We start from the raw sequence: 19480 nt of genomic DNA on the forward strand, positions 1-19480 counted from the left end.
TGCCAGCTCATTTACCTCAAACCACTCAACATGGGGTGGCATGTGTGGCACCCTTCCCACCAATTCACTAAACATTCTACCCAAAAATAAATTTCCTTATTGATAAATGAGGGGTAGAGTTATTATTTTGCTTCTCAAGCAGTTGGAGCAGAAGGAGCTGGTGTTTGTAAAGTCTCAGATTGCACAGCTCGGGAAAGAGGTTGAAAAAATTCATAACTGTGAATTTACTGTTTGTATCATAAATATGGATTGAGATGATCTACTTAACGTTAGGGGACAGCTCAGCTAACTCATGAAGTTACTACAATGGAGCAAAATTTTCTTTAAATGCCTTCTGTTATCACCTGGATCACTCTATTAAGTGTCTTAACATCACAAGATGCAAGCAAGGGCTGTCCAGGCCTAATAAACCTACATGAATGGAACAAAATATACTTTTTCTTTGTGGCTCAGTAGACATTACCACACTATCCAAAAAAGTTCCAATGGACATTCTTATATCCTAAAAAGGAAGATCAAACCAGAATATTTTTATTAAATTAGGGAGTTTTGTGATTTGCTAGACTTAGGGGTGATAGTGTTTGTAATCTAGCACAAATTTGAATGAAATGATGATTCTGACTAGCAGTGTTTATACATAATGAAAGTATGCCAGTAACTTTGTATGTCATGATATATATAATTTTATGATGTCAAAACCCACACTGAAACAATAAAAATTACATGGTAAAAGCAGTTATTAGGGGTGCTCTACTAAAGTTTCCCAGAAGAAGATTTCAATTCCATCTTGTTTCTGCCAGGTAAATAACTGTTATAATTTTATGAAAAATTATTCCAATTCCCATATTTTACTTTAGCAAGTTTGTGACTTGTTATGTGACTTGTCAAACCAACCTTGTGAAGGCCTTCACAGACCCTGATTTACCTATGGCTAAACAGTGAATATCACTGAAGCCTGTTTTAATGGTTAAAGGCACTGGAAAAAAATTAAATTATATTAAACTCCTGTATAGAATTGAAAAATATTATCCAATCAATTCCAAATAACCTACATGGGAATATTTTCTACATAAAAGGTCTGGTTTCCACTTATTTTTTTAATGAGGACTAATTAAAGAAATCTTAGAGGCAAAAGATTCTTCTTCTGCCTGTTGTCAAGAAGCAGGAACTGGTTTCATTTCATATGAGTAGGATGTAGATAATAAGCCTTCTGCTCCCCTCAGCTTTATCCTAATTTTTAATAGATACTATATAGCTATATAGCTGCAGGAATTCCAGCTCTACAAGTGCAGAAAGACTAGACTAGGCAAGCTTTTACTGAAGTTGAATGCTTCAGGATTTATTTTCCAAAGCCAAAACACTTCTCACTGCATACAACAAACATACATACATATATATATATATGTAATCTATACCATCTTTCCAGTCATAAATGAAGCAGACCAAGGAAATATTCAAAAAAAAATATCAGTATTACAAAAAACATCTCTAGTTCATTTGTCTCTCTCCTGGAAAGAGCAAGTTGGTTTCAGTACTATGGCATTTTATGTATTGTGAAGTGTCATGCTAGTATTCATGAGCACTATTACCATTTTGCTTTCCCTTGTATTCTACAATTTAATCTTGAATGTACATCTGGAATGCTAGTGCTAAGCTGCTTTACTGCCTGAGATGTCTTCATGCTGGTATCCTGTAATAAAACCTTGTGCAATTAAGACATATTTCAACATTAAATGGATTCCAGATGGAAGGCAAGAAAAGGGAGAGTGATGTTTTCTCCGATTAGTGATGTTCAGGCACTGTTATTCTGGGATGCTGTTCCCTCTGTGGATACAAAAATGTACCATTTGCAAGTCTCTCAAACACCTTCATGCACTGTGTCTGCAGCCACAAACCCAGTACCTGCCCCCAGCCCAGATCCCAGTAAACCTTATCCCATACCGGTGGCCACTGCCAGGACAAAGGCTATTGGAAAACAAAGCCCCATCAGCAGACGAGACTTCTTTTAAGAACCCCTTAAAGCCTCATGGGGCTGTCTGAAGAAGCCTTTCCTTCATGATATCTCTGCCCTTTCTGAGAGCCCCACAGAGCCTGGACAGCTGGGGTGTAAGATAACCAAGTACCTTGAGCGGGGAAATGTGGTGCATCCGCTTCTGCATTATGAATTGTCTTTAAAAGCTTCTCATTTCCTGATAATTTGTTTTGAAATTTAATTGACAATAATTAATATGTTCCACTAATTTCCTCCTGGGTGCATCTAAGAGATCAAATGCCACAGGGAGTTTGGAAGATCTGACTGGCTCAAGTCCCCAGTTCAACTTCATGTTTAGGTCCAAAGTTAACACTGATGGAAATAACTGCATGTAACACTTTATGAACAAGGAGAACACAGAGAAAAAAATCTCAGAGTTGAATAATCAGCATTTATTTTGCATTCCTGTTTGGTTTTCAACTTGTTTTGTTGGTAGGATAAAACAAATCAAAGTTCTTTGAAAAATATTAGCTAAAGGTTTTCCAGTTCTGTTGTTTTCTCCCACTACTTTGCAGCCGCAGATGGTTTGTTCTTTTACAGACACATATCAAACACATTATTGGATGGCACTAAAGCTTCAGTTAGTAAGAACAAACATAGTCAAGCAGATAATCATGTACCTTTAACTTTTTTTTTCCTTTTGTTCAGTGATATTGTTAGGGAAAACATTACATACCCAACATTCTCTGCATCTTCATCACACTCAGCCCTGTATTTGCAAACTCCACATTTTGAGTGTTTTCTCTGAACTTCTGTCCCAGATCCTTCATATTCTGAAAAAAAACCAATAACAGAAAAGATGACTTTCAGATTAAGCTCTGTTTTTCTTACCTAATTCCATTTGCTTTCAGGAATACTGTCAACATAAAACTGTTCTATACTGAAGCTATTAACCTTAATAGTGCTCCCTTTTTGAAAGTCAGTCAAATGGATGTTGGTAGAACTGTACCACTGATAGAAAAGCATCCCTGAAAACACTAATGCTTCATTGATTGGCTCTTCCTTTATTCTTATTTCAGTCATTTTTATTTATTCCCGCTTCACCAGGCACAAAACTGGCATTGACATGTATCCCAGTCACATTTACTCTTAATTGCCACTGATAATGTATAAACCCTGTCCCTTTAAATGTCCTTGAATATTAGGTACTGGGGATTTAAATGCTATTTTCTGTGACAGTCTTTAATTACAGACATCCTTATGCAAGGTTACTGCTTGCAATTTTTTCCCTTTTTGATTCCTGACTATGAGATTAGACTGTGCTCATATGTCACATATGCTGTGGTGTATTTTCCAGGCTACTTTGTTTAGCTCCATAGGAATAAGAGAAAAAAGTCATCCTAACACAAATCTGGTGGAAATGCTATGTATCCAAAAAAGTAAAATCAATATCTCAAATATTCTGATCCCCAAAACATCTACATTAATTTTACAGTTGACATGGACATCAAAAGCCTTCACCAAGTAAGAGAAAATTTACTTCACCACGTAAAAGAGAATTATACTCTTACTGTTCCACTACCATGAATCACTCCTATTTTTGATTTTTAACGAAGTGATGAAGGAGAGCTAGGTATTTGAAAGGAAGGAAAGGAACCACAGAAATCTGCAGAGGGAGTCAAGATCCACTTTAAGTATCACAGTATCCTGGTGGTGCACAGCTGACTGCACCAGGCTGCCGGATGGACGGAGATCAAAGTGATTCCCTGCCTTTCCTCTTAGCAGCCTTGTGTGCTGTGGCAACAGTAAATCAAACACCACCAATGAAACAGCTGAAGTTACATTCTCTAAATACAAACAGGAAAAAGAAATCCACAACAGCTCTTCCTAATTTCCCTGGATCTTGGCTGCAGGGTATCACTTCCTCTGACCTGTGGGGCCGTGTTTCCGTGAAGAATAGTGCAGGTGAGACCTGCAAGCTAACTGCCTTCTGTCTAAAGCATGCCGTGCATTTTCCAGAGATTAATACCCATCAAACAGAATTCCTGCTGTAGAAATTCTATCACCACTCTTATCAAGTTGCAGTAGAGGTCATCTGCTTTTATCTTTACAAAAGCACATCTTATTTGATTTCTCCTTCTTTCCAGGTGCCACATTCCTATGCCTACATTTGGCATTTTAAAGTGTCCTTTAGTGTCAGATTTCACTTTTCCCTGCTAATAAATGATCCCCTATGGTTTGAATAAGTTAAACAAATGGCACTGCTTTCATTCATGGTATTTCCACTTCTTTTTCTGTTCTTATGACCCTTGATGCCCTTTGTCAGCAAGTTGACACCTTCTGGAGGTACGGGTACAAGAGCTGGACATATTCCAGAAAAGTTGCCATCAAAGCCAAATACTATTTGTGACATTCTTCACTTTAAACATCCAACAATCATATTGCTTTTGGACCATTTTTCTGCACTGGCAATCATATTTACTTTATTATCCACTTTATTCTCCAATGAATACTTCTCAGGGTCAACAGTCTGTAGGAGAGATGTTTTCCTGACATCGAGGAAAAATTACCTAGGTCCTGCACTTGCTACAGAAAACTGTCCTCAGACATTAAAATCCTGCCTGCTTATGCATCCTGTTAGCTCAGTGACCCGTTCTCTGTCATCCACACCAAATCAGTGCTGACTGATTTGCTCCCAGGTCATCAGTGGAAGGGGTCACGAGGCCAAGAACAGTCTCTAGGAACACACTCATTTTCTACCAACTCCTTAACATTTAATGATCTATTGATTTGCAGTATTTTTGCACCTTAGATGTGCACTGTGTGGATGCTGTGCTCTCTAGTTACTTAGACTTGTGTGAGATTAAAGATCACATTTGACTGAGAAAGGTTATGGCTCTGTGCTGGTACCCTTAAATAAAGCGTTCTGCTGTACAAATGCCTTTCTTGAAAAAATCAGGTTAAAAATGGTAATTTTCTCAATAAAGGTTTTCCATGAACTCAGAGTGACTGGCATTAGTATTTTTTCCCTCCCTTAATTTTGTACTCAGTTGATTTTTCTGCCTTCTATTGCACTGCTGTTGCCCCCCAGTCATCACATTTATCTTTTCTGAAAATATTTCTATATTATTTATCATTACTCTACTGAAGAAAAAGAGACAAAAAGTCATCAACAGCCTAGAGAATTCTTTACCACCCATTTTTAAAGCTTTCAGGTGCAAACCTGGCAAACCTGCTGGTTAGAAAATACTTCAACATGCTTAATATCCTTCTATGGTACCACTAACATGGAAAATATTTCATCTTACCCCATTTATACTATCTGATTTGAATACAAATGCAACCAGAGTGCTTTACTGAGCACTTTTACTGCACTATTTCCATTTTGCAATGGAGCAAAAGAAGTAACACACACACCAAGCACATGCAGCATACACACCCTTCTTCTTCAGTTCAAGTTATGCTCCCTGTGAATGCTCCAACACATTTTTATTTTCAGAATCATAGCCCACAACTACTTGTTCATTGTTTCTATGTATTATTTGACATAAAATTCTCTCTCTTTCCTTTCCCCTGCCCCCCCTTCCTAAAATTGCTTTCTCTACCTTTTAAAATTAAGTTTGTTTTTAAAAAATTGGGGGTTTTTTGATTAGAACTTGTTGGACCTCGTGTATATCAGTCACCTACAATATTCAGAAGCATCTTTCATTACTAGCTGCATTATGTTTTAGCAGGAACAGTATTAGACACTGCATATAATACAGACTGATGTCCTGCTGCAGTGCAGGAATGGTGTCCCCAGCAAGAATCTCCAAATCATGTGCTGCTCTCTGGCTCTGCTCTCCCCTCCCCCTTGCCCCTGTGGTGGGATGGTGTGCTAAATTGGTGGCACAAAAACTAAAACTCACAGTTCGAGGCAAGAACAATTTACTGGGGACAGCAATGAGATAAGAAAACAAACAGGAACAGCAACAGTATTAATAACAAAAGTGCACAGAAGAGAGAGTGATTCACATACTAAAATGCTCACTGCAGCACCCATATTGACTGCAGCCAAGCTGTCCCTAGCAGAAAAGAGCCATTCCTTCCAGAAAAAACTCCCCTGCCCCCAGCTATATGTGAGGTGGTGTAGAATAACTTCTGGGTCCTGGCCATGCCACCTCCTGGCTACTGCAAAAATGAACCTTGTCCTGGCTGGAACCAAGACAAGTCCTTCAAGAAAACACCATGCATTTTCCCACCAACACAGAGCAGATGAATATTGTTTTTCAACCTGAATTGGTAGCAGACCTGTACACCTGTATCCTGTTAAAATATGTTAACCCATTAATATTTGCAGGCATGTTTCTCTGGCACAAACATCTTCAAATGGTAATATGTCGCTTGACATGCTGCCTCTCCCTTCTCCTTTCCCCCCCCCCCACCATTTGATTGTTCCTACATAGGTTGTAGGCAATAATTTTAATATTCCAATCAATTGGATCTTCCCAGCAGGTTTCAGTAATAACAATTAGGTCAAAATATGCTCCCAAATGAGCAATTCAGTCTCCTCTTGTTTATTATGCAAGCTTCTAATATTGATGTATAGATGACTAGAGAATTTCTTCTTCTTGGTTTTGTGGGTATCTTGATTAATTCTGTTCTTGACATATTAATTTGATGTTGAGTGAAAGCTCATTTTCCCTCTCTTTTCAGCTTCCTTACATGTTTCAGGGCAGCACCTCATTAATGCTCTGTCCTTCAAAAGAAACAAGGCACAAAGACAGGATCAGTGACTCCCAGTTGTCTCTCTGAGCTGTGCTCCCTAACACTTCTCCTCGAGCCATTATTCCTCTGCAGAAGATGGCCAGCTATATCTTAGGAGCTGCAGGGTAGGAGCCTGCCAATGGAGAGCAGCTCTAGAGGAATTGGGCAGCAGTAAATTGCTTCCCTCAGCAACTCATTTGTGTGTTCCTACAATGGTAATGTGGCTGGGCTTCTGCTGAGGGCTTTCAATCAGGCTTAAAGCAAGAGCATCCATCTATGTCAAGGTGAAGTTTTGTCTGCCCTAAGGCATAGCTTGGAAATGGAGCTATGGTGTATATTTGTATTTAGCACTGTTCCCAGTGAAGAGGGGGGAGCTGGAACTCCTCAGTAGCTGTGTATAGATAGAATTCCTTGACAGAATGTCCAGGAAAGCCCCTCTGAAAACCAATTCCTAACTGATTTGGGATCATAATGATTTTTACTCTATCTTATTGGATCAACTAATCTCAAAAAGATTCCTGACTGTGATTCCCTCAGTATGGCTAGCACTGGAAATTCCTCTCAAAATCCCACAGTCCACAGAGCTGCTCACTATCACTAAGGACTGCAATTCACTCCAGAGCTTAGTGACTTATCCTACATTCCATTAACTTTTAGGGCAACTTTATTGATGCACTTAGTTAAAAAGGAGATTGTTCCCATAATTTGAAACAAAGCTGCAAACCTGCTCTTTTTGTCTGTAAGTATCTATTTAAAGCAAGTGCAACACTACCCTGAGCTCTCCCAAAGTTTTGGCAAGTGATGTCCTGGATTCTCTTGACCACGCTGCTGGATCGCATGCAAAAGCAGTATTTGGCAGCACGGAAGGTCCTGCTCTCTTATCCAACCACCAGCCAGCTTAGAAGCAAAGCCTGGCTTGGTCCAGAAGAGATCTGTAGGTGGCTGAAAGATCCTTTCCATGTGCAGTGTGGACCATGCACTGCTGCTTCAAGCACTCTTCAGTAAAGGGCACAAGCCTTTGGAATTGGATTTTGCAAGAACAGGCATTACAGCCTAATAGAAGGAGGCTGGGTTTGCTTATGACTGAAGTGCCTGGAGGAGGGGAGTTTGAAGGTTGCTCCCCTAATCACAACCCAGCCGAGGTGATTGGCTTGCCCAGTGCTTGTGACAAGGACAATGTGTCACTTAATAAGCAAAGGACATGAGGATGTGCACTGTAGGACTCCCTACCACTGCTGCCCTTGTGAGGTGTTAGGGATCCCACAGGCCTGAGAACTGGAACTTCTGCTTTGCTGCTGTGCATGTGACACGGTGGCTAATGGTAGGAAAAGCTGGCATGTTGCAAGACTGGATCAGCTTTCAGACTGCAGAAACCTCCAGTTAGAGAATTCGAGTGCCCACTCACTCCAGTGCCCTGCTTCAAATGCAGCTAACTCCTTTTTCTCCAAAGGAAGACATAACAGCTTCAGAGTAAGCACCAGGGAAAATAGGCATGATTGGATGATGGTAGAAAACAAAGGACAAGAAAGTCACCAGATGCCAAGGGAGGTGTCCCACAATTTCATGAACACACTGGACTCCCACTGCAGGGTATATAAGATGAATCCATCCTCATTTATTACATATCCTGTGCAAGCAGGAAAAGGAGTCTGTCTTTATGTGCTTCTGGCTCCAGCATCCCCAAAAAACCTGCTTAGAATAAGTCTCCACCAACAGAGTGACAGAAATTTTAGTGCCTTTGCCTCTGCCTTGAACCTTTTCTGTAAAAACAGCAATTCTTGCTTGTTTTATTTCAGTGTTAATTTTACCTCCATAGAATGCCATCTTGACAACAATAAATATGGCTATCTGAAGTGAAGTGGTATTCAGTGACAAGCCAGGTGATGGAATCCGCATCCGAAATCTTTGTAAGCCACACACCATTGTAGGAATAGCTAAAAGCCCTGATGCTACCTCCTATCCAGGGTGCTAATCACCATCAAGTTTCTGCAAGTCATATTAAAATACATTAAAACAAATCAGTGGCACTACTACAAATTAAAATAGAAAATATTCGAAGCTCTAAATTGTGTGTGTTTATTCCACCCTGACTGTGTGACAATTACTGGATAAGTGTTGTCCCCAGTGAGGGGAAGGAACAGATGGCAGCCTGCTAAAAAGCACATACTGTATATCAATTTATTAATTACTAAATGCAATCTGCTAGACGTTCATCACAAGATACTTCAGCTATTAAATTTCAGAGGGATTAGAAATTCAAAACAAATTATTTTAATAATAATTAACTGAGCTATATGTATTGCAAGCATGTTATTTCCTTAGCTTAAAAGCCTGAAATGATTGGGTGCCATCTGTCTAACTACCATTACAACTTTTTTAATATCAAAAGGGCATTTCGCTCAGGTACACAGACAAACACTGAACAAAATGAATTAAAAATTAATGTTATGGGCATAGCAGGGCACTTAGAAATCTCACCCTTCTTGGTTGATTACTAGAGCAGGGAACGTGCTTCTTCTAGGACAGTGATTTGTTTCTGAGAGGCTGGCCTGAAAAGCCTTTACCATTTGTTAGCTCTTTCATGGTGTATGTTACAAATGCTGATGGTTTTCAACACATTCTTGCAAAGGCCTTAATATATCACAAAGTCAACATCACAGCTGCGAGCTGGCAATCTACTTTTTTCTGTGCATGTGATGGCCTCAGAATAATTTTTCATGCCCCAATCTACATGTTGTGGAAATACATCCAGCAGTTCAAATAGTGTTGCAATTTACAACAGGCGGAGATGAACACAAATTTGAGCCTGTACCTTGCCCTTCTCCAGTTCTGCCTCAAATTCTAACAAAATATTGATTGAACAAAGGACCTAATTTTATGACTGTATTCTTCAGAACAGGGAAATTGCAGAGTGATTCATATGAGAATACAGAGAGAAGCCCACGTTTTAGGTGCAAGTTTATAGGATCCCACCGTCTTCAGCCACGACCCCAGCCAGGCAACCCTTTAAAGTCTGAGTAAAACTCTTTAAAGGCTCTCTGACATTGCCTTCTGCAGGGGTGAAACATAATGGTAGAGTATTGAGATTTTTGAAATTTCTCTCATTTCTGAATTGACAATCATATACTCTTCTTAGAAGTGGCTCAGGATACCCATTGCCACAAGTGACCAACTGCTTGGTTTCATAACTACAATTTTTATTACGCTAATAAAGTTTCAGACTTCTGAAATTAGAAAAATGGGTCCTTTTATTACAACTCAATGCTAACAGAGCATAGAAAATTGAAATAGCTCATTCAGAATGTCAGAGGGCAACTAGACAATTGTGTCATCCTTAAAAATTATATTACTTCATCTTATTCAGGCATACTGAAAAAATTCTCTCACTCTTAATTATTTTCCTAAAATCTACTATTTTTGTAACACTAAAGATGATTTGTGCAGAACATCAACCAGCAGTTCCATGGTCTTTAGGTGTTTTTTCTTGTAGCACGATAACTCTAAGAGAAGATATTGTCTGAAGCAATCTTTGAGGAAAAAAAATATTTTGTGGATTTTTCTCTTGTTTCTAAATCTACTTTTCTTTTTTTTTCTTTTTTTGACATAGAAAAGCATTAACATCATAGCTTGGGAGTAGGAGGGAGAATATGCATGAAGTCAAGTTTCAGAATCATCAATGAGATTGTTCTGCAATGAACTGCAGAGGATGAGAAAGAACAGTGTGAATCAGTAGCACAAATCGTAGCTGAACACGAGGCCAACAGCTAATTTCAGCAGTGGTGACTGTCTCAGGCAGAGCTATAGCAACTGAAGAGCACAACTCAGATGCTTTCCCATTACTTTCTTTCAAAGTTAAAAATCCACCAGCAAACAGTGCATCTGCACAGCACTTGCAGTGCCTCCTGAATGCACACAGGCAGCTGTGCTCATCCCTTCCGTGTGTGCAAGCATCACTGGTGCATACACAATCACACTAATCCATGTTTGAGAAACACGGCAAACACCGATTCCGTGATTTACATCTGGAATCCTAGGAAGAAAACACAAGTCTCTAAGCTAGCATGTCTGCTCGCTTGCTGGTTCTCTCTCACTCATCCTTGCCTTTTTCCACTTCCACTGAAGCTTCCTTGTGCTTCTGAGCAGCAGCTGTACCTAACCCCTAGGGCACAAAGGCTCCCCAGGGAATTAGGTTCCCATTTGAAGACCCTTATCCGAGAGTATGAGATTAAACATTCCTTTATTGAGAAAATGAGAAAGTTTGGGCCAGGATGCAATTCTGCAGCAGACAGTCACACAGCTGAAATAACTAGAGAAACAGAAGTGTGGAGGGCACCATGGAGCACCTCTACCCTGCAGGTCGCCCTCTGCCTGGGTTCCTATCCTTTCTTCTTGTTTGGCTTCCAAACAATGCATCTCCATTCTCAAGAGGTCCAGCAGTCTTCCAGAAATTTGGGTTTCCTTCTGAATTCCCTTAACTTGTAGTAAGGCTTTTCAGGTTTTAACGTTTTCATGTAACACTTTTACAGCTACCTGAATTATGAAAAAATTAAATTACAGTTACAAAAATATCCTTGAAGCATTTTCAGCCAGGGCAGAGTTCAATAACCAAAGCAGCAGTGGATTCCATTCTTTGAAGGATTGCTTTCAGACACAGAAAATGACGCAACATGTTGAAGAGTAACCAATTGTCCCACAGAAGTATTGCCCAACACCCAGTTTAGCAAGGAAGGTGCACAAGGACAGGAATAATTCAATGCATCACAAATATCCAAGATGTATTTAAAAAAAGGAAGAAGAGCCAAGCAGGATTTTCAATGTCTTGTTGTTTAAATTTCCTTTTCCTTAACCTAGAATTAAGAACTAAACCCAACTGCTTTCATACTGAACAGAAGAAGGAACATTTCAGTTGGCCCAAAGGCACTCAGAAGAAGCCCCAGTAAATGAAGGCCGATTGTCACAAAACTGCTGGAGGACAGCGTGGGTACATTGTTCCTTAATTCAATACCCAGGCACTGCAGAAACTCACCTGGGGCCAAGAGAACCAGATTCTTTCTGCCTGAAGTGAACTGCATCTACATATTGCACCTCCCAAGACAATGCACCAACTACTTCTGCAAGGTATCGAGGGACCACCAAACCTCCTCAGCCGATGGCATTCTATTTTGCATAAATAATTCAAATGCACTGGCATGCTGAGCCCCAGCTAACAAAGCCTTTCCACAGCACAAATCCTTCCTCCCCAGCTCTTTGTCCCAGGCTCAGTGAACATTTCAAGTGAGAACAAAATGAACTGCAATGACAAAGGGAAGCCCATTTGGGTCTCTCTTGCCCAGACAGGTGGATTTGGGCTCAGCCTTCTGCCCCAAATGAAGGAACAAGTATATTTGAACATGGACCTTTCACCTCTTCAGTGTGCAGCCAACAAAACATAGCATGTTCTGGCCTATGTTTTTCCAAACTGCTGTACATTTTTCCAAACTGCTCTTGAAGCTACCCAAAGAATCCTGACATCTATCAGTCGGCTGCCAATCTCTGCCAGATCAGCACAGCAACATTTACAAGGGACTTTAACCAGGATTTTTGTATGCCATTGGAAAATACTGAAAAAAACCCCAAACCCAACTAATCTCAATGGCATTCAATCTTTTCTAAAAACAAGAAAGTGAAACATGGACTGAATTACTGTCATCTGTCTCCTACAAGAACTGCATAGCAGTACCAAGGCCAGAAAGCCTGGCTTGCGGGGAGCAGTCGTAGTGGAATAAGAGGCTGGCTAACAAAGGGGAAAGGAGAAGCAAACAGAGCTGGGGAAAGAGTGTGAAGCATCAGAGAAGTCACCTGTGGATGTAAGAAGAGGAAGAGTTTGAGCAAAAGATTGCTCCTTCAGACGCTGCCCCAAAAGGAAACAAAGGTGAGAATGGCCCTAGCAGGAGCTAGCAGCTAGCAGCAGCCCAGGAATTTACTGATAGCAGCTTATTTGGAGGGAGGGAAATGCCCCCCTTCACCTCCATACAGGAAAAAAAGAGTGAGCTAGCTCCTGGTTTTTGAAAGGTTAACTGTTACATTTAGATCTGCAGTGATGCTATAGATGGTTTTCCACAAAAAAAACATTTTTATGTAGCTAGACAAGATTTACAGTACTTCAAAACTCAGTCCCATCACCATGAAATGCAACACCTTCTTAACATGACCAAAGCCTAAAAGCAAAACAGTTTTTCTGTGTTTGTATATATAAGTGTGTCTCATATATTTCATTCTATATGTATTCTTGTAAGTTAGAATTAAGAAATTTTTTTTTTAATCCTTGGAAGAAGATTAAGATGTGTTGAAAGATGAGAACACTTCTACTACCACCACCTGTACTACATCCCCTCTTTGAATATACAGCTTTGAACAAAAAATACTTTAGTAAAATACTTTATATAAATAGGTATCATAATGCAATTGTTTTATATTTAAGGCAAGAAGCTCAGCCAAGCATAAGGTAACAACTTAGATGTTTTAGACACTGATGAAATAAATGCAAGGGAAAAAAATGGTAAGAAATTTATTGTGAATAGTTATTTTCTGGAGAGAAATACAAGTGAATTAGAGATCCAAATATTGCACTGCATAGCTGGTAACAAATGAAAAATTATGTAGGTCAAATCTGAGAGAATAATATTGGTGAAATGCAGAGTACAACCTATTCCTCTACCACTACTCTTCTGAGATGGTCCAATAACACTGCAACACAAAGCTTATTTTAAGTACCACAGTTTTCCCTCAATTTGTGTGGTATACAGTAACCATGTGTACATATGTGTATAAAACTGGCACACATTTGTTTAAAAGAAACACCAAAACCAAAGATAAGTGGAGTTTGGTACTTACCTCCTTCTCCTGACCCAGAGCCATTATCTGAAAAAGAAACAGAGGGGGAGAAAAAAAAAAGAGAGCAAATGAAAATATTGCTCCAGGAGTAGCTGTTTGTTCAGGAACTTGTCACTGTAAAACATTACACAGATGTTACATTTCATGGGCCAGCTGTAAAAACAAATATCCCACATAAGGTCTGGCATCCTTTAACACCGTTTGTCCACACTCACTGTGCCCTAGTCTCTCTCTTCCCTGTCAAGATGTTACTCAAGGAACAGCATTATTCAGTACTGAAAACAAACATCTTTCTTAGCTTCTTTTCAACTGTTAGAGATTAAAATTTGTTAAACCAAAGAGAGATGAAGAGTACAAATTCCGATTTTTGGAACGTTTATTTTTCCTTACCCTCTGGCCCTGGGAGTGGTGCTTCAAGGAGTACTCCAACACATAAATCACCTGACTGCAGAAGTACCTCCAGAAGACAACTAGTCATCCAAGTAAAGTTGATTTAAGTCATCTAATGACAAAATTGCTTTTGTCAGTCAAGTCAATCACTTGGTATAAAGATGCTCTAATGACATTGTTATTTCATTGACATTTGACTGGCAGGATGGCATCTGATGAGTGACAGCTTTTTACTGGATCCCATTTGCATTAGCAGTCCAAGTGTCAGCAGGACTTGAGCTTCTTCACCACCCCGGCCAACTCTGCTCCAGGGCAGTATGGATCTGCTTAGGGATGTGGCATGTGCATCCCACTGGGCAGTGCTCTGCACAGGCTTCAGCCAGAGCAGCAGTAAGGACAAGCCCTTAAACACATGAACTGAGTCACAAACTTCCTGCCGTTCTAGCTCAAAGGAGGAGGAGACGAGATAATGGAATGGCAGCTACTGTCAGTGGATTGTTTCCCACTCCCATTAGATTAGCTTCTCTGGAAGCTGAGGAGCTGAGAGGAGCAGAGCACGCATTCTGCTCATCCCACACCTCTCCTTTCCTGCCTGCTTTGGTGATGGAGAAGGCAGATGAATTTATCTGCTAAAAACTGAAAAGAGACCAGACCGAGAGAGGAGTGGGAATTTTACTTCCATACATGAGGTCGTTGTTCACATCAGAGGAAAAACCAAACCCTCTGTTTGTTCAGTTCCCTCCCCTGCTTTTCTTTTAGGAGCTGTGTTTCTAAGAATAATTCCCTCTAGTGCGTGGATGAAAGTGTGAAATTCCACGTTACTGGGTCACTTCACACATTAAAAATTATTTCCTGTCACATGGAGTATCAGGAATAGAGATTTGTTTTTCTTTTGCCTTAATTCTCCTTTCTTTCTTCCTCTACCACTATTTGGTGTCTAAGAGGCTGAACTTATAACCTTACAGAAATTAACACAAAAACCAGAAGGTTCTTTTTTCCATTGATAGTGACCCATTTTACTGACAAAGCATGCAATCCCATATAAAATGTCCTTGTTGAGTCACTGAGAAATATGCCTTATGATGCAGTATTGCTTCATTAAGAAATTTGAAGGAGCATAATTTACTTGTATGAATTAATAGATAGGATTATTTGTGGTGGTGAAATTGTGTCATAAGCAGTTTTGGGGGCGAGGTAGCTGACATACAAATATGAGCAAGTTCACCATATGTGATGCGTATGAAAGACAAAGGGCAAAATGTCTTAGAGAATCTTGACTTTTTCCATGCTTTTATTTCCAGCTCTCACCCTCTGACTGCTTTCCCCTGAGCTGAGAAATGCTGCTCAGCCCCAGTGTGAGTGGCTCTGGCTAAATCCAGTGTGCATGGGTACCACACCTGGAAAGCACCCTGTAAATCATGGAGCTGAGGCTCAGACCACCCATCTCTATAGATAATTGGCTTGATATACATGAAGTGCACTTGGCAGGACATCACAGCAGCAGGATTGATTCATTTCTACTTCTCTGGACTTTCAGTTCTCATAAAGGATAAAAAAAAAAAAAAGTGTCATCCTCTATAACACTGTATCATTTTCAACTTTTCCCTGGGAGCTATGCTAGGACTCTTGTCTCCAGGGTAACCATGCTAAACTAAGCTGGTGTTCCTGCTTTTTTTTCTTTTCTTGAGCTTTGGCTAGATTTTCCCAGGCAGCTGCTGGTTAAAAGAGTAACTTTTTTTTTTTTCCAGCTTACTTGGACAAGGAGCCTTGCTCTTTTCAGGCCTTTAATGAATTCAGGGTTTTCAAAAGTTGTCTTCATGCACCAAGATCAGTCAAGAAAGATCCTCAAAGAAGTGAAGATGCTGGGCACAAACAGCATTCCTCCAGCCACTGGTCAGTAATTAGAGGAGGAGTGATTGACCTCTATCTTTACTTAAGCCACCCTTTTCCAAATAGGTGGCTTTTCCTTCAAGGTGTTCAAGGCCAGGCTGGATGGAGCTCTGAGCAACCTGGTCTAGTGGAAGATATCTTTACCCAGGGCAGTGAGCTGGGAGCTGGATTATCTTTAAAGTCCCTTCCAAACAAAACCATTCCATGGTTCTATAAAAAATATGCTAATACACAAATACACAAGCTTCTGATGTGAGATGCTTTAATCCATAAGGAGTTTCTGGATAAAATACACAAAGAAGGACTTGGATGAGACACAGCATCTGACTGCTGTAAGCACTCAGCTACAGTCAGAATCTCCTTTTTTGTTCTTTCTGAACAGCAGCCATTTCTGTACTGTGGGTCTGCTTTGGTGCAGAGGCAGAAAAAGCTCCCCAAAACCAAAAATGCTTGCAGCCTCTCTCATTCAGGAGGGATGGCTTTTAACTAAAAGTAGCATAAAAATGGAACCCATCTCTTGCCCATTTAGGCCAACAGCTCCAAACTGCTAAGTACAAGCAGGAGGGCAAACAGTCCACTGACAAATTTTTAAGCAAGATGACCTTTCCCTAAGCCACTCCTAAAAGAATAATTCCTGTGCTTGTTTCTAGTTCTGCAAGTAGCTTTATTCTCCTTTTCTCCTTTTTTTTTTTTTTTTTTTTTACTTAGAAATCCCAACAGAAAGCAATGGACTGTGGCTTCCAAATGTGTACAGTGCACTGAAAAGCTGCAAGTATAATCCAGTACTACATCATTGTGTGGTTACATTTTCATGTGCACACAATATAAATCTGGCAGCAGTCAAAATCAATATTAAAACCTGTGTATGCAGACCCAAAATTTCATCCATACATTCTCTTTCATTTCTCCAAACAACCATTTTTAATGTCAAAACTTGCATTTTGTTTATTTCTAAAGCATCTATAATTGACTCTTTTTTAAAAATTGCTTATTTTAGAATCCTGAAACTCTGACAGCCTTCCAACAAAGGAAATAAGAAAATACATTGCAAATCACTTATGTCTGTAAAATTTTAATCAAAATATTACCTGCCAAGAAACAGAATAATGATTTAGTGACTAAATCGCTCAGTGTAGCCTGTTCTAGTGCCGTAGCTACAGAAGGTATCAATCCCTAGCAAATGGGAAGTATTTTATTCTTGTATGAGATTCAGAAGTCTGATACACTTTAAATAGTAAACAGTTGTTCCAATACCAAGGAAGAATTTCATCCTATTGTCTTGGGTGCATCCCAGCTCTGATAGGAAGCCAGTGAGTCTGTACTTGTCTCCCAATGATGCCCTAGAACAAAGAATTTTAATAGCAAATTCAAAGGCAACCAGTGAAAATGAATGGGGGGTCTACAAAATATCTCTTCATTTGGTATCTGAGTCTCCATTACAGGTGTAACAGATCAAGAGCTCAAATATATGCCTGTCTTGGCAGGGCATGGAGAGGTCCTGGGTGATGACTTTTATCATTTGATATTTTCAGGTCACCTGAAGCACGTCAGGCACTCAGGGAGCAGCAGGTGCCCTTCTAGTGGAGCTCTGCTGAGGCACTTAAAGTTGTGAGAGTGTAACTGCAGTACTCAGCCTGAATCAGAACCTCTGCTTCACAAGCCTGTGTTCAGTACTTTCTGGAGCCTTGTGCTTCAGCACATTTCTTGATCTGTTACACTAAGTGCTAAAAATTATGCTGCGTTTCCTGGGTTTTATGCAGAACTTAAAGAAAAGGAGAGGGAGTTTGAAAAAAAACCTCTCCCCTATTAGCTGTATAACGTAGCAATTAGCTGCCAGCAACCTGAGGCTGAGAAGAATCAATTTTTCATTTTGAAATTTCTTTTTCTTAGTAGAATAGAATGCATATATATGCAAACACTCCTTATGGTTCCTAAAACATTATCCTAGAATTTTGTTTTAGTGATAGAAATAAATTTTCATGCTGTGTGTCCATTTCTTAAAATGACTTGGGCATGAAAAGAAATAAATATAATTTAATTATACATCCTCAGTGAAAACTTCCATATTTCTTGGGTGTTGTTATAGTAATATGTGAGTCCTCCAAACTGAATTGCAATCTTTTTCCTATTTCTGCAGCATCTGGAGGTAATTTACAGGTAGGAGATTGGGAAAGACAGTAGATTCAGTCATCAGCCTGAGGGATGCTGGAATTATGCTTCTGAGCTGGGCACAAAACATGGGCTTCCTTCAGACCAACAGCACAGATTGTTTTGGACCTTGGCAAACATGAGCCAGACCTCAGGACAGGTCTGTGCTGCAGTCAAAGTCCTTAGAGCAGCTGGTGTGAAACATGCTGCATTTAACTGGGAGGCAACTGGGACTGGCAGCGGTGAGGACTTGGGCTAGGTACCCTGCACATGCATTTACCCCAATTTCCAGATAAGATTCTGCAGCTACCAGAGCCTGATAACTCTAAAATGTCATTGCAACCAACCAACATGAAGTTAGTAAGGATTGTGCATCTGACCCACAGTGACGCTTTTGGCCGCCATATGGATGTGACCTTTTTTAGATTAATCTGAGCAACCATTCTGTCTCCCACAACTCAATATTTTATGTGCATTTGTGTACCAAAGAATGCAGTTGTTGACACTAGTGATCCATTTAATTTCATTCTAAGAAAGCCAGCCATGTGTCTGGTCTTACCAGCTTTGAATCTCCCCAGAGGTTCAGAACACCACTGGAGGTTAAACTTTCTGAGTCTAAGAGTATGTTGTAATAGTCAAGACAGGGAAAACCTGTCCCATGTATTTGAAACAGAAAAATCTATGCTTTAAGTGTGTGGAAAGACAGAAAAGGCATGTTCATTAGAAATGTGAGGTAGAAGGATTTTGTAAGATATGCATATCTTCAGTGTAATGACCCAAAGTCAAAGATGATGCCTTGGATGCAGGTAGAGCAGCAGTCAGGATGACCAGTGTCACTTGCTGGATGCTACACTAATTCTGTGTATCCTAAAAATAAAAGCCCTAAAGAAATGTCTAATTTGGAATCTGCTCCAAATTTGTTAAAAGCCTTTTGATGGATATCAATGCTCCTCTATAAGCACCACAGAAGCATTAATAATCTGTTTTCTCAGATAAAGTATTTCAGCTTGTAGTGTTTATTTATTAATCTGTTAGCATATGAGAAGATATATCAGATTTCTTGTCTAGCAAAAGGTTCCATTCCTAAAGAGGACTCGGGCTTTCCACATTAGTTCATCCTTTGAAAAGCACAAAAATTTTAATTGCTGGAATTAAGGGCAAAACTAAAGAGCTAACCATAAAACATCATTCATTAATGACACAAAGTGATGTTTTACATACCAGAATAACAAGGTCCTCTTGATACCATTGTTATCTCTTTCTGGTGCTTGCAAGCAGCTCTCCTGAGGAAGCATTCATTTTGGTAAGTGTCTCCATTTGATCCACAAACTGGAATATAGTTCGTGTGACACTAGAAAAGAAATTATAATATAACCCAGTCATACAGAAATCAAGTGATTAATCTGAACTGCATATTAATATACAGGGAGGTTGTTGTGGTATTAACAGCATCTTATAACC

General features: G+C 39.7%; 1 protein-coding gene across 1 annotated transcript in view; it reads right to left on the bottom strand.

Moving 5' to 3' along the window:
- TMEFF1 (transmembrane protein with EGF like and two follistatin like domains 1) overlaps nucleotides 1-19480 on the bottom strand; it is a gene marked incomplete at both ends in the record, with an annotated part of 111888 nt that overhangs the window by 21280 nt on the left and 71128 nt on the right. Inside the window, 3 exons of the mRNA XM_084206885.1 lie at nucleotides 2709-2805; nucleotides 13592-13618; nucleotides 19241-19370. Coding sequence (XP_084063011.1) covers nucleotides 2709-2805; nucleotides 13592-13618; nucleotides 19241-19370 — 254 coding nt within the window. The remainder of the gene's footprint in view (nucleotides 1-2708; nucleotides 2806-13591; nucleotides 13619-19240; nucleotides 19371-19480) is intronic.

The sequence above is a fragment of the Fringilla coelebs genome, assembly GCF_963513975.1.
Source record: "Fringilla coelebs genome assembly, chromosome: 1".
In the NCBI taxonomy this organism is placed as follows: Eukaryota; Metazoa; Chordata; class Aves; order Passeriformes; family Fringillidae; genus Fringilla; species Fringilla coelebs.